The 13,025-nt window shown below is 28.2% G+C and overlaps 2 protein-coding genes across 5 annotated transcripts; one reads left to right on the forward strand and one right to left on the reverse strand.

The window, feature by feature from the left end:
- Window positions 1–1,881: 1,881 nt before the first annotated feature.
- Window positions 1,882–7,791, reverse strand: LOC107161398 (peptidyl-prolyl cis-trans isomerase sig-7). 4 transcript variants are annotated; one of them, XM_089220922.1, is made up of 8 exons: window positions 7,528–7,791; window positions 6,563–6,655; window positions 5,764–5,896; window positions 5,583–5,687; window positions 5,354–5,509; window positions 3,612–3,708; window positions 3,319–3,554; window positions 1,882–2,509 (listed from the first exon to the last, which is right to left on the reverse strand). In XM_089220922.1, the coding sequence occupies exons 2-8, from the start codon at window positions 6,630–6,632 to the stop codon at window positions 1,906–1,908; spliced, it is 1,401 nt and encodes a 466-aa protein (XP_089077048.1). In that variant the 5' UTR covers window positions 6,633–6,655; window positions 7,528–7,791; the 3' UTR covers window positions 1,882–1,905. The 4 variants fall into 4 exon arrangements, with proteins under 4 accessions (XP_089077048.1, XP_089077051.1, XP_089077049.1 ...); XM_089220925.1 differs by having other exon boundaries at window positions 7,507–7,791; XM_089220923.1 differs by having other exon boundaries at window positions 7,495–7,791.
- A 3,891-nt stretch (window positions 7,792–11,682) lies between these two features.
- LOC149058975 (uncharacterized) lies at window positions 11,683–12,889 on the forward strand. Its single transcript, XM_089220211.1, has one exon. It carries the CDS (start codon window positions 12,013–12,015, stop codon window positions 12,862–12,864), a length of 852 nt encoding a protein of 283 aa, XP_089076337.1. The 5' UTR covers window positions 11,683–12,012; the 3' UTR covers window positions 12,865–12,889.
- Window positions 12,890–13,025: the final 136 nt, after the last annotated feature.

The following is a 13,025-nucleotide window of genomic DNA, read 5'->3' on the forward strand; positions in this document are numbered from 1 at the left end:
TAAAAGAAATGCATAGTCACATTTTTTTTTTACAAGCATTTAAATTTAAATTTTGACAACATACGTAAAAATCATGAAAATTCGAAAATTATTTTAAGCTAGAAATTTATATAAAATTTTCTTTTTAAATCAAAGATTTGAAAATTTTTAATAATCTGTAATATATCCTAGATTGACAAATTTAATCATCTCCGTTCAGAATCGTTTTTCGTATACAATGATACCTATCATTGCATTCAAATCTAACCTGCCCTAGTCAGAGGTCCACACCACCACCTAATGTACAGCAGAGCGACATCCACTTGCCCGCTTTTTTATAAGTACTTTTATTCAAACGTTGATAAAATATTTTATTGAAATCCCGAAAATTTTTAAATTTATTTTAGTTAAAATATTATTCAATTTTCAATTTTTTAGCCAAGTATTGAACATTTAAAACAAGGATTATGTTTAATAATGAATGTTGTATTTAAAATATCAAAAAATATTTATAATATAGTCGGATAGTCCTGATTTACAGATTTTATTTCAAGTTCAGATTTTGACAAAATTAAATAATTATTAATTCATTTTTTGTATTTTGTTTATTGAAACGACTTCTAGGTCTACGTCAATGCTTATCACAAGTGGATAGTAAGGAGATCATGTGATCTATTTATCTATGTATATATCACAGTGATATTATCACTATATACATGATACTAACCCCCTCCTCCAAGAGGAGACATGTGTGGCCTTCACTCCCAGTGGAGTGGGACCTAGGAAACCGGATGATGCGATCGGACGACAGCAGGGATTTGGTGATCACATAAAACCACACATTTTTTTTGCATTTTGGCCAATGGCCATTTTGCTATGAAATGAACCGATGACTGTGTGAGTCGTGGTCAACTGGGTGATCACTACGCCATACTGGCCCTTAATTAATTAAGTGAAGAATAATAATTTATAATTGTTGTAATTTAAAAAACTATTTGTCGATGAAACTAAACGCAATATCTTACTCTATAAAAATTACAAATGCCATTTTTTTAATCAAAAATCAATTCAACCTACTGGGTTATTAATGTCTAACTGTAAAATAAATTAATTTTAAAACAAAAATAAAATAAAGTATTATATAGTAGTCATTAGATTATTCGAAAAACTCCCTTAAGCAAACTAAATGCTTAGTCCCCTGAGAAAACTTCTACAATTATGTAGAAGAAAATACATGAATTCCAGTCTCCTCGATAATTCAAAATGTCTGTAGGTGAAACACACTACGATTTGAATTTTTTTTTCTAGGATCTCTATAATTTGAATTTCTTTAAGTACAATTATATGTACAATCTATTTGACGCACTTGTAACGAAACTAATAATGATAGCGAATAAGTATTATCGTACCTTTTAATTTATCACAAAAAAAATAACAGATTTCTTTAATATGTAAAATATAATAATATAATAAATAAATGTAAATTCATAAATGTAACATATATAATTTTTCACCTATCTTTAATTCAAATTAATTTTTTTCCCTCAAATAATCAAACATTTGGTAAATTGAAAACCTTTACAAATTTTATTTTTAGCTTGGTCCCCAGAATTTTGAATCATTGAGTGAATTTGTAATATTATAGTTTCATAGGTTATCTTCAATCAGAATTGTTTTTCATATTGAATGATAGTACTAAATTTTCTGCCTGCACCTATTTTATATACATTACAAATTTATTGGTTGAATAGTATTCTATATTTGGTACAAGTAACAAATATATTCAAGTTTAATACAAATTTAATAATTAAAATGTATTTATGTATATATTTTTAAAGTAATTCACAAAGCAATTTTCCTGTCGAAAATATAAATACATAAATGATTAAATTGGCATTTTCAATTCATAATTCAATACCTATTAACTTATCTACGGCTATCCCTATCATATTTATCACTTCTTTTGATTCTGTCACTTCTTTTATCTCTATCATCTCTATTACTTCTTTTATATTTGTCACCCTTTTCATTTTTTCCATCTTTTTCATTTCTTCTTTCTCCTTCATTTCTATATTTCTTTCTCATTTTGTCATCGTTTTCATATCTTCTGTAGTTATCTTTTTCATTTTTCTTATACTTGCTATAGGGTGCCTTTTCCTCTTTTTCACTTTCTCTATATCTATAGTTATTATCATCTTTTTTATAACGTTTTGATTCATGAGACGACGTTTTATTTTTAATATAATTATTTCTAGAGTCATAACTATCTCTTTTCTTATTTCTGTATTTTGAATATTTATCACTTATATTTTTCCCTTCATCATCTTTATCAGTATATTTTACTCCACGTCCTTTGCCAAGCCATTTAATTTTTGATACACTCTGGCTGAAATCTACGTGAATTCGGCGATCGTCAATTAGAACATTGTCCATTTTCAGATAAGCATCTTCACATGATTTTTGATTATCAAATTCAACAAAAGCATATTGTAGAGAATTCCCAGTTTTTTTATCTCTAATAACTTCACAACTGTAACAAAATAATATACATGCTAATCAGGAAAGTGGTATAATTAATTTTGCTAATTTTTATCGTGGTACACAATTAATATATAAAATACAAAATAATGTATCGGTATTATATATCATAATTCAATAAGAGGATGTCAGCGCATTATTTGTTTTCTCTCTCTGGCCCACGCGTAACATAGACAAAACCTAACAAAACGCATTTACGAAGAATCATTTTTTCTATGTCTTTAAGTAATTTTAGAGTAAAACCTTCCATTACAAAAAAAGATAAAGAATAATATTTTTGAGGGAATGACATATCGATTTTATATTTTATTGATATTTGACTTTGTATTCGACTTTCAAAATAAACAAAAAAATACTGTACATTTAAATAATGTTTAAATTATTTAGAGACAATATTTAGACAAATCGATATGTCATTCCCTCAAACATATTATTTTCTACCTTTTTTGTAATGGGAGGTTCTACTCTAAAATTATTTCAAGATATAGAAAAAATGATTCTGTGTATATTCGTTTTGTCTATGTTACGAGTGAGCCAAAAAGAGAAAACAAATAGAGCGCTGACATCCTCTTAAAGTAATTTTGAATGAATAAACATGGGTAGTTATTTTATTATTTTAGTTTTAAATACAAAATAAACAAGTATTTAGCATACCACACAATGTAATGGATAATCATAAAATTCTAAATACTTTATTTCATTGGGTACACAAATAAAGCTTACAACCAGTTATATTCATTGAATATAAAACATATAAATTTTTCCAAGTCATAAAATTATAATTGATATAAAAATACTCACCTTACAATTTTACCAAATCTGCTAAATATTATTTGTAAATCATCATCACTGGTAACTGGATTTAGCTTACATACAAATAAAACATTTTCAGGAGGTGCAATATCAGCAGAAGGTAAATCTCCAACTATTTCAAGAATAGTAGCACGAGCAAGAGCTTCCTTTTCTAGTCGTTTTTCTTCTAATTCTTCAATGTCTATATCTTCAGTAATGTCTTCATCTGCTCCAATTCTATCACTCTACACAAATATATAAGTTCATGTTTAAAATCGAAGTACATTTACTATAAAAATTACCTGGAGTACTTCTAATGGTGGCTCAGGAGATTGACCAGGTACAATTAAACCATCAGGATCATCATATGGATCTTCCAAGATGACTGTATGTGTAATTCTATCATAAGAAAAAATTATACAATTTTAATTAATACAAAATAAATATAATATGAAAAAGTATTGGATCATAATGCTATAAGAGAATTTATAAGTTAATATTAATTACATCATAAAAGATTTTATTTTATTTTTTTATAATAAGGTATTAATTAAATAAATAATTATTATTGTTGTTTTTTAAAGTAAATTTTCAAGCTACCTTTTATAAATTGGTAAAACCATATAACTAGGGTTGCGCAAAAACGACAATGGTTCGATATATCGATGAATGAAATATTGATGTAAACTTTTTTATAAGTATCAAAATATCGATATATCAATATAATTTTATATATTAATATTAATAGGTCATATGAATAAATAACAAGTAAATATTTTAATATGTAATTAATAATTATAGCCTATAGGTACATTGAATATTATAAAATTTACAACTTGTAAGGTAAAACATTTAGAAAATTAGAAATTCAGAACCAATACTTATCATCTAATGATTGTAAAAACACTAGTTTTGACAATCTTGAGCCTAATAGTCTATTTCTACTTTTGGTCATAAATTCATAATGTTACTGATCTTACTAAAGATCTTTCTGATGGTGCTGATGTGACTGATATAAAAAGATATTGTCTAGCTAGTTTATATAGATTTGGAAAAGCTTCATTGTTATTTTCCCATTCAATAATCGGATCTTCTTTGAGTCCAATAACCGATTGATTCAAATAAGAATGTATCTCATCTCTCGCATGAGATTTAGATTTGATATATTTAGAACTATATGTATAAATATGTTCAATGCTAAGTAGTAAGTAATAAATTAATAACTGACTCTTTAGTTCTTGACGACAAACAACAGGTCAACAGAGCCACAGAGCAAATAATATTTAATACCTATTCTACATAGGTAGTCTATTCAAAGTTACGACTTTACGAGTGCTTACGACTATCGATAAATAACGACATGTCGGTGTTTACTGTGGACTGTGGTGCATTCCAGGAATTTTATTGAAAAATAATCGTCAAGTGCCCGAGTGTGAGACTTCGGGGTAATGTTAATAATATTCACAGTGAGTCGCAACTCGCAAATACATACAAATATACGGATACACTGTCCCGGTGACCGACAACGGCGACAACCGAGATAATTATAAATCCATTAAAGCCTGTATCAAGGCATGCCTGAGAAATAACTTGGAAAAAATTGGTATGAACAAATAAATGGATATATCAATATTATATTGATATATCGGTATAAAAATATCGATGCAATATTTTTGATAATATCAGACTGTAATATCGATGAAACGATAATATCGATGTTGTCTACGCATCCCTACATATAACATATACATATAAATTATGTAAATAAAATATAGATACATATTATAATATTTTATATTTTGTTAAGATTAATAATTTTTTCCTTATGTAGGTAAACTTGATTTAATGTTATATATTAATTTAATTCTATTACTTTTTATTATATGATGATTTATTATTATGTATTTTTTTTAAAGAACAGTAGTCCATTTGTCCTGACAAATGAATAATATTATTTGAATCTTATGCAATGTAGTGAATACTTAACTATCCATATATAATAACATATTTTAATATTTATCATACACTAATAAAAATCTCAAACCTTATATCCTGATAGGGTCGATGTGTAGCATCACATATTGTCTCATTCAATTTCAATAATACATCATGACCTTCAGCTATTTCACCAAAAACAATATGTTCATCTAATGAACAAGTTGTATCTTCACCTAAAGTTATAAAGAATTGTGATCCAATTCTTTTAAATGAAACAAATTAGTAAAACAGTTATTTAAATTTAAAAAAAAAAAAAATTAAAACTTTCAACATACAAATTATCACCACAATTCACCATTGATACAAGTCCAGGTCGATCATGTTTAATTTTTGGTTTTTTTTCTCCTTCATAATATCTTGCTTCTTTACCTGATAAAATTCTAAATTGAATTGAAATACAATTAAAATATTGAATATAAATAGTAACATAAGCAATGAACTTTTTTTTTAACTTACCCATATACTGATTGTCCTCCAGACCCAGTACCTGTTGGATCGCCTGTTTGAGCCACAAAATTTGATTGTACATGATGAAAGAGACAAAAGTTGTAATATTTTAATTTACATAGCTTCAGAAAGTTTTTGCAAGCTGGAATGGTTGATAATAATACAATAATATATGTCATGATAAAACTTAAATCTTAATAGTACATGTTAGACAAGTAGGTATAAAATTAATATTAGAAGCAGAATATTGATTTATTTGTTGATTAATTACTTAAATACTATAGATCAAAATAATTCCAATCTGTAAACAATTTCTCAATTTTCTTATTTTTTCATTTTTTGTACTGATTATATAATTGAGCGATAACATTTAAGTTAAGTGATTTTTATTATGTTATAAGTTAATATATTGTACTATAATTCCTCATTTAACTGACTGTTTTGAACTCTCCTATCCCAAGCACAAGCTCTGCTTTTTTTTTTTTTTTTGGGGGGGGGGGTCAAATTTCATTATTATATACTTTATAGTATACATATTATTTTAAATCATGTTAATATGTTATGACAATAAAATATTATTATTATTATTATTAATAACATAAGTTAAATTATTATTCTGAGAAACTATGATTATTAAGTAGGTAGTTATAATCAATAAACAGTATACTTTTCAAAAATTCAAGAACTTTATAGTTTATTAAATTTTATTTATGCAAACTATTTAAGGTGGAGTAAGATTAAGTCAGTAGGTACCAGATGAAATGAAAAAACATAAATTTACTTAAAAATAAGCTGAATAGATACTTACAGTGAGGTCTTTCTTTAGTAAACAAATCTATTGTTAAATCCCCGATAGTAGTTTCAAGAACTACAGACATGGTTTAAATCTTGATAGAATTTCCTAAAAAATTAATTACAATTTTTAAGAACAAAATAAAACTAAAATACTTGCTTAAGTTCTAAAAACCAATAATTAAATCAAATTCAATATGTAACAATAAATTATAATAAGTTAAAACAAATTGTACATGTGAAGTTTAAACGAAATAAATAATTTTTATGTATTGAAATATATATAAGCGTTATAATAACTTATCAATAATAATGATTGTTTATGGTAGGTAATAAGGTAAAACCTATTGGTATTTATTCAATAATTTCAATATAATTGCAAAATATTTAATATATTTTTTTTTTTTTTATTATTGATCTGAAATATACATCAACAACTAGGTCATTATACTACACAAATTTTGATTACATTGTTAGAATTTTAGTATTTACATGATTACATTAAATTAATTTGTACAATTCTGTTTTTTTTAAGAATAAGATTAAGCTTTTAACATTTATTTAATATTTATTAAGTAAGCAGATACATAATAATAGTTGATTGAATAAATAGATGATAAAATAATATCAAATGATTGTATTATTGTAGTAATAGTTTTAAAAAAAAAATTAATAACTATAGTTTGATTTATAAAAAAAAAGATTGTTACTGAAGGTAAAATTTGAAAAAAATTCAATCATAACTTATGTAGTTTTTTCAGTTCTTTTTTGATAAAAATATGTAGAAAAATTCAAAAACGTAAATCGGTTTATCATCGGCATACCGGTTAATGTATATTTGTTTTAAATGAGTAAGAGATTTTTGAATTAAAAATCAATAGTGCAATTAATTATCTTTAGAATTCTGTAGCCCTGTAAGTACTAAGCAGTGAAAAAGAAAACCTTTACCAGCACACTAACGTCTCATGAGGGACAACTCACAATGTAGATAGTAATAACTTCAGCTCGAAATTGATTACAAATCTTCGTATTTAAAGTTGTTTGCTGTAGCCGAAAGCCGATAATACAAATGCGAAATGCATTAACTTCAGCCTTCAGGTGATACCCCAATTCAAACAAAACTGAAATTGACTATTCAAGATTGTTGATGGACTGTTTACTGTTTACTGTCTATTATCATTTATCAGTTTTATCTCGGACCTCATCGGATACGTCCACGGCATAGAGTAATATTACTATTATTACCTATTACTCTATGGTCCACGGTCACGATGTAGATAAAATCTATTAATCTTTTATCTACATCGTGCTCCCGGCGCATATATCATGGCGGAACAAGCAAGTGACTGTTTGTTCCATGACGGTAGTGCGCGGTCCGTGTACTCTCAAGATAGAATTTTTTAGAAATTCATCATCACAAAAATTTGAAAAATTATTTCTGAGTTAAAAATGCATCTATTTTTTTTAATTTATAATATTTGAAAGCGCAATTCAAGAATCTCCATAAGTTTTCTTATATTTAACAAAAAATAAGAAAATCTCTCGGAGTCAAATTACATTTGTTATGAACATTTTAAGCAGGGACGTAATTTCAATTTTTTCCAGGTGTGCGAACTTTTATGTGCAAACCTATGTAAATATTCTTTCCTTCCCTTTTTTTAATTCTAATTGAAATTATTTATAACAACTAATGCAACTTTTAAATAGCTAGCAATTCAAAGAGTTAAAAGTTTATAACTTATAAGTTATAAGCAATTAAAGCAACGAGCTAAAGCCATTTCACTATTATTAGAAAAAAAGGTATAATTAATAATGAAATATTCTTATTAATTCCAAAATTAAACATCATGTATACAAAATATAAAAATATTAGTTATTTTAAAATTTAAATAAGTGCATATCGACGGGTTTTAATGTGTGCAAAAATATTTACAGCCTCTTGTAAATCAATATTATATACTTGCTTCTCCATTCTCAACTGCAATAATCATCACATCTTTCGTAGCCCATGGTGATTCGTGAATATGTTTTTTACTCTTTTGTGGGATAAAAAAATCTTTCATTTGGAGCAGTGGACATTGGTTATATTTTTATTATAGAAATCATATCAATTATAACGCCCCATTGGAGTATTAATGGCGGGCCAATTGCTAACATTTTTTAAGTTAGTGGTTCTGTCGCCCCCCAAATGACGCATTGACTAAAAATACAACGCTAAGTTTTCCTTCAAATAGCTATAGATAAAATTCGAAGCTTCATTTTAGGAAAAATTTTAAGTGCGTTTTATCTACATCGTGGTGATCACCAACACCGAGTCTTATCAAAACTCCTTATCACATAGACAATTTTTGTTTTTCAACCAACAATTCATTTTTTTTGTTAAAAAATAAACTACGACATTATCGTTTTCAGCCAACACCAACCACTCACAGCGAGTCTCACGGACCCCCGAGTTTCAGGACAGCGAGTTTCCGATGGCAGCTATACTATCATAAAACATATAAATTATAAGTCATAAGTCCATAGTTACTTATCGATTGGGAAGTCCGTATAGTCCCTAATATTTTTATCGAAAATATCCATCTGGTCTGCTTTACACTGCGTATTCCGTCGCTTGTCCGTCGAACTAAAAATGCATTGGTTTATTTTTAATTTGATAGAAAACCCCGCGAAATATGCTGCGTTCGAAACGCGGCGAATACGCCGTGTATATAGCTCCAGCCTAAAAGTACAAACCACTAAAAATAAGTTTTCATATAATAATATTATGTTAATGATAAATATTTAATTATTATTATTTTGTTAAAAATTTAAAAATATCAAAATAAAAAATAAATTTGAAAACCACTGGAACTGGAAACCTCAAAAATGTTAAGTGATGAAAAGGTAACACGAATTGCGTCCGGGACGCAATTCGTTCAAAAAGGTTTGTCTACCTGTTTTGGTACGCAATTCGTGTGCACCGGCAAAACAAATTGCTCAACAATTTGATAAATAGCACTAAAAATTAAAAATATTTTAAGTAATCAAAAATAGCGTTATGAAATTTAATGATTCCAGTCCCTGATGCACACAACAAATTTAAAGATCACTCTAATATTTTATCTGTATCCTATAACAATTAACAAATGCTAAAAAAGCTTTGGTTATTAGTAATTAAATATTTTACAATATTTATTATAATCATAAAAATACATAAAGAACTTGGTTAATTTACACTAGATATAATAATTTATCAAATTTCGCGGAAAAAATATAAAAATGATAATAATCTCTTTACTTTAGGTTAGGCTCGATCTGTTACCCTAAATCAATATTTACAACTTAATCATCACTATTTTTATTTCTTTGTAACAATACTTGTATACGGCACTTGTTATTATAAAAGAGGAACATAACATTAGATGATTGAATAATTAAACTTTTCTCATATTTAACGAGTTATGTCCGCGTGAGTGTAAACGCATAGGCGATCGTTGAGAAATGATAAAATATTTATTGATAGTAAACAGTTACAGACCATAAATTGAAAATTGTAATTGTAATAGAGAAAATATTGACTCTTCCCTCATGCGAACTTTTACCTGGGGCTACATACATGCCTGGATTTCATTCATGATTCATCACTGGTTCATACTGTTCATAGAACCTATACCATATAAATATAGGTAATATCATTATTATTAGCTGCGTCAAAAACATAGAGATCCAGTGATATTCATTGGAAACGAAAATACAATTTAAAAATACAAATATCTTGTGTTTATTTCAAATAATGAAAATTTGCGGAAAACGACGTTCGCCATAAATCATTATAACTTCTGGTGCAGAGGGTCCTATTCGTACATATAGCACTATAGTTGGTACTAATGTACTATATATTGCTTATTATTAATATTAATTATGAAGGCATTTTATTTTACGATCTATGGTAGTAATAACTGTGATAATCAATCAAAAATATTGGTAAGTTCAATGCGACGTTGCGCGATTAACGATTAACGTCACGGCTGTAATGATCTATTTTTACGAATCGGACATTGATGCATCATGCATCAAGACTTTGGACTTTGACAGATTTTTATAGCAAAAAAAACCTGTTTTGGTTGTAACTCCCAAAATCCTCCTTCTTTTATGTACCACTTATTATCTTACAGTTTACACTTTATTAGTATTTTAAAATACCACTTAACATATAGTATATTATATAGTATATTTATAGAAAAAACTCCACATTTGAAACAAGGATTTTGTGGAACAAAAGTCCATTGGAACTAGGAACATATGTTTTGTGGAACAAAGTGTAATGACCAGCCAAAGTGTATGATATCAGATATAAATGCTTATCACTCGATATTTGTATAAAATTGATAATGATTCTCAATTTATTTTGAAAAGAAGTTATAATACAATTGTGTTGAAATTCCTAAATTTTTATTATTACTTATTTCCGCAATTAAAACTAAAAACGTGTTATAAAACTTGGGACACACATTTGTCATTCAGGGGACAGAATTTGATTTTCAGGGGACACAGTATTTTGGCCCTGGATGCATGGACCCATCTAATTGCTAAATCATAGAAAAGCAAAAATCAATCAATATATTTTTATTTTATTCAAAGTAAATTCGTTCTAGGCAGTATACAAAATAACAAAATATATGTAATTATAACTACATTAAAAAGTTTAAAAATTATTGAAAAGCTTAAAAAAATTAGATACAAAAATATGAAACGTGTTAAAATGTATAAGATTTTTAGTTTATTGCGTTGTATAATATTAAAATATAGGAACATCTGGGGATTTGGGATGCTATTGCAGAGTGTGCTTTTTCCTAACTTATTCCTCGGTACAAAATTTTAAAATCAACGTGATATTAAATAATAATTTTACAAGGGTACATAGACATCACTGTTTTATTTCTACATTTACATCACTTATTGGCGAAATCGGGTGACTTTGGCAGTTTGGCCTAGAACACGGTCTTTAGACTCTGGGTGATGGGTGTTGCATACCTTACCACTTAAATAAATCATTTCATCATTATCACAGAACAATATATTATTATAAAATTTCCATTGGCCACGTTGATAACATTCTATCAGATTACGGATACGGTACAACTAGGTATTATACGCATACTTTTACTGCAACCAGAATAGGATACAGAAACACGAGTGTATATTTTATATTATTCTTAGGTATAATAATAAGCTAGTATTTAAAGCTAATTAATAAATAACAATCTTGTTGCCATAGCAAAAATAAGAGTTAAAATAAATATTATCATGATTTATTGTTTCATTCTTAATTTACTATTTGAAACGGTCACATATTATATTTCGTTCATTTGTTATTAAAAGTTGTTAAGTATATTTGTATTCTTATTGTACCTATAGAATTATTGAGGTATATTAAGTGTTACTTAATTTTATTAATCAAAACCACCATAATATTTAACGATCATGTCAATTATCAGCGAATTGAAGATGTCAGAAGGTGATAATACGCAGAATGCATCGTCCATAAATGATCTGATGCATACAGTTTTCAACGATATTCCTGATAAACGGAACATTTTGGAAAGTCGCGGTCTAGCTAGTTTGCAGCCGGGCGAAAGACTTAGCTCAGTGCCGGAGATGGAGAGATCTTCTGCCGGCGATCCACTCGTGCCATCCACGACGACCAATTGTACGTTGCAGGTTTTGTCCGATCTCCGTACAAATCAGCCAAAAGATCTGGAAAGTCATGGGCCCGTGGATTTATCGCTGAGCAGAAGATATCATTCAATGCCCAATATGGCAGTGCTTCAGACATCTCCTGTCGACGAGAATTGCCCCGAAGAGTCGAATGTCACGATGGATACACTGTCCAGTGGCTCATCAAAGCTAGAGGATTCAGTGACGGTGACTCCTGGCGAACATACTGCAGGACCGATCCCTACAATTATAGCGGCTTATGAGAGTCCGACATTTTGTTATCATATTGGATTCATGAGTGCGGCGGCACCAGTGATTATGCCTGATGCCAATGCATCTGAAATTCATGATCACGAGAATTCGCTACCACACAGACGAGCAGTATCGATGCCCAACATTTCAATACAGTTTGATGAGGTCGAATCTGAAGGCGGCCTGACGAAACGTCCAGAGTCAGATAATGTCCTGGAACCGACAATCGACGTCGGTTGTAGTGACGACGCAGAGCCGACGATAACCCCGGTTATTGCAAAGCGACGTAAATCATTGTGGAATAGGACAAAGAAATTCTTCCTGCTAATGATTTGTTGTGGCTCCAGTAATATGCCCATCAATTAAATGTTAATTATTATTTATTTTACAATATAATATATGATGCAATGCGTATAATTTAATAATATTATCGATTTAATCGCGCGTGTTGTATATTCACGAAACTTTTCAAATTAATTTAAGTTGAAAATAAAATTTTTTATGCATCTAAAATTTTAATATTGAAT

This window comes from Diuraphis noxia, unplaced genomic scaffold, assembly GCF_037042655.1.
Source record: "Diuraphis noxia isolate RWA-SAM2 unplaced genomic scaffold, SU_Dnox_SAM2 contig0002, whole genome shotgun sequence".
Classification (NCBI taxonomy): Eukaryota; Metazoa; Arthropoda; class Insecta; order Hemiptera; family Aphididae; genus Diuraphis; species Diuraphis noxia.

Excerpts from the sequence above, each read along its gene's own strand:
- LOC107161398 (XM_089220922.1), bottom strand. The coding sequence starts at position 6,632 with ATGTCTGTAGTTCTTGAAACTACTATCGGGGATTTAACAATAGATTTG. Across the intron at positions 5,688-5,763 it reads GGAGGACAATCAGTATATGG|AATTTTATCAGGTAAAGAAG; the intron begins GTAAGTTAAAAA and ends AATTCAATTTAG. Across the intron at positions 5,510-5,582 it reads GTGAATTGTGGTGATAATTT|AATTGGATCACAATTCTTTA; the intron begins GTATGTTGAAAG and ends TTCATTTAAAAG.
- LOC149058975 (XM_089220211.1), top strand. The coding sequence starts at position 12,013 with ATGTCAATTATCAGCGAATTGAAGATGTCAGAAGGTGATAATACGCAG.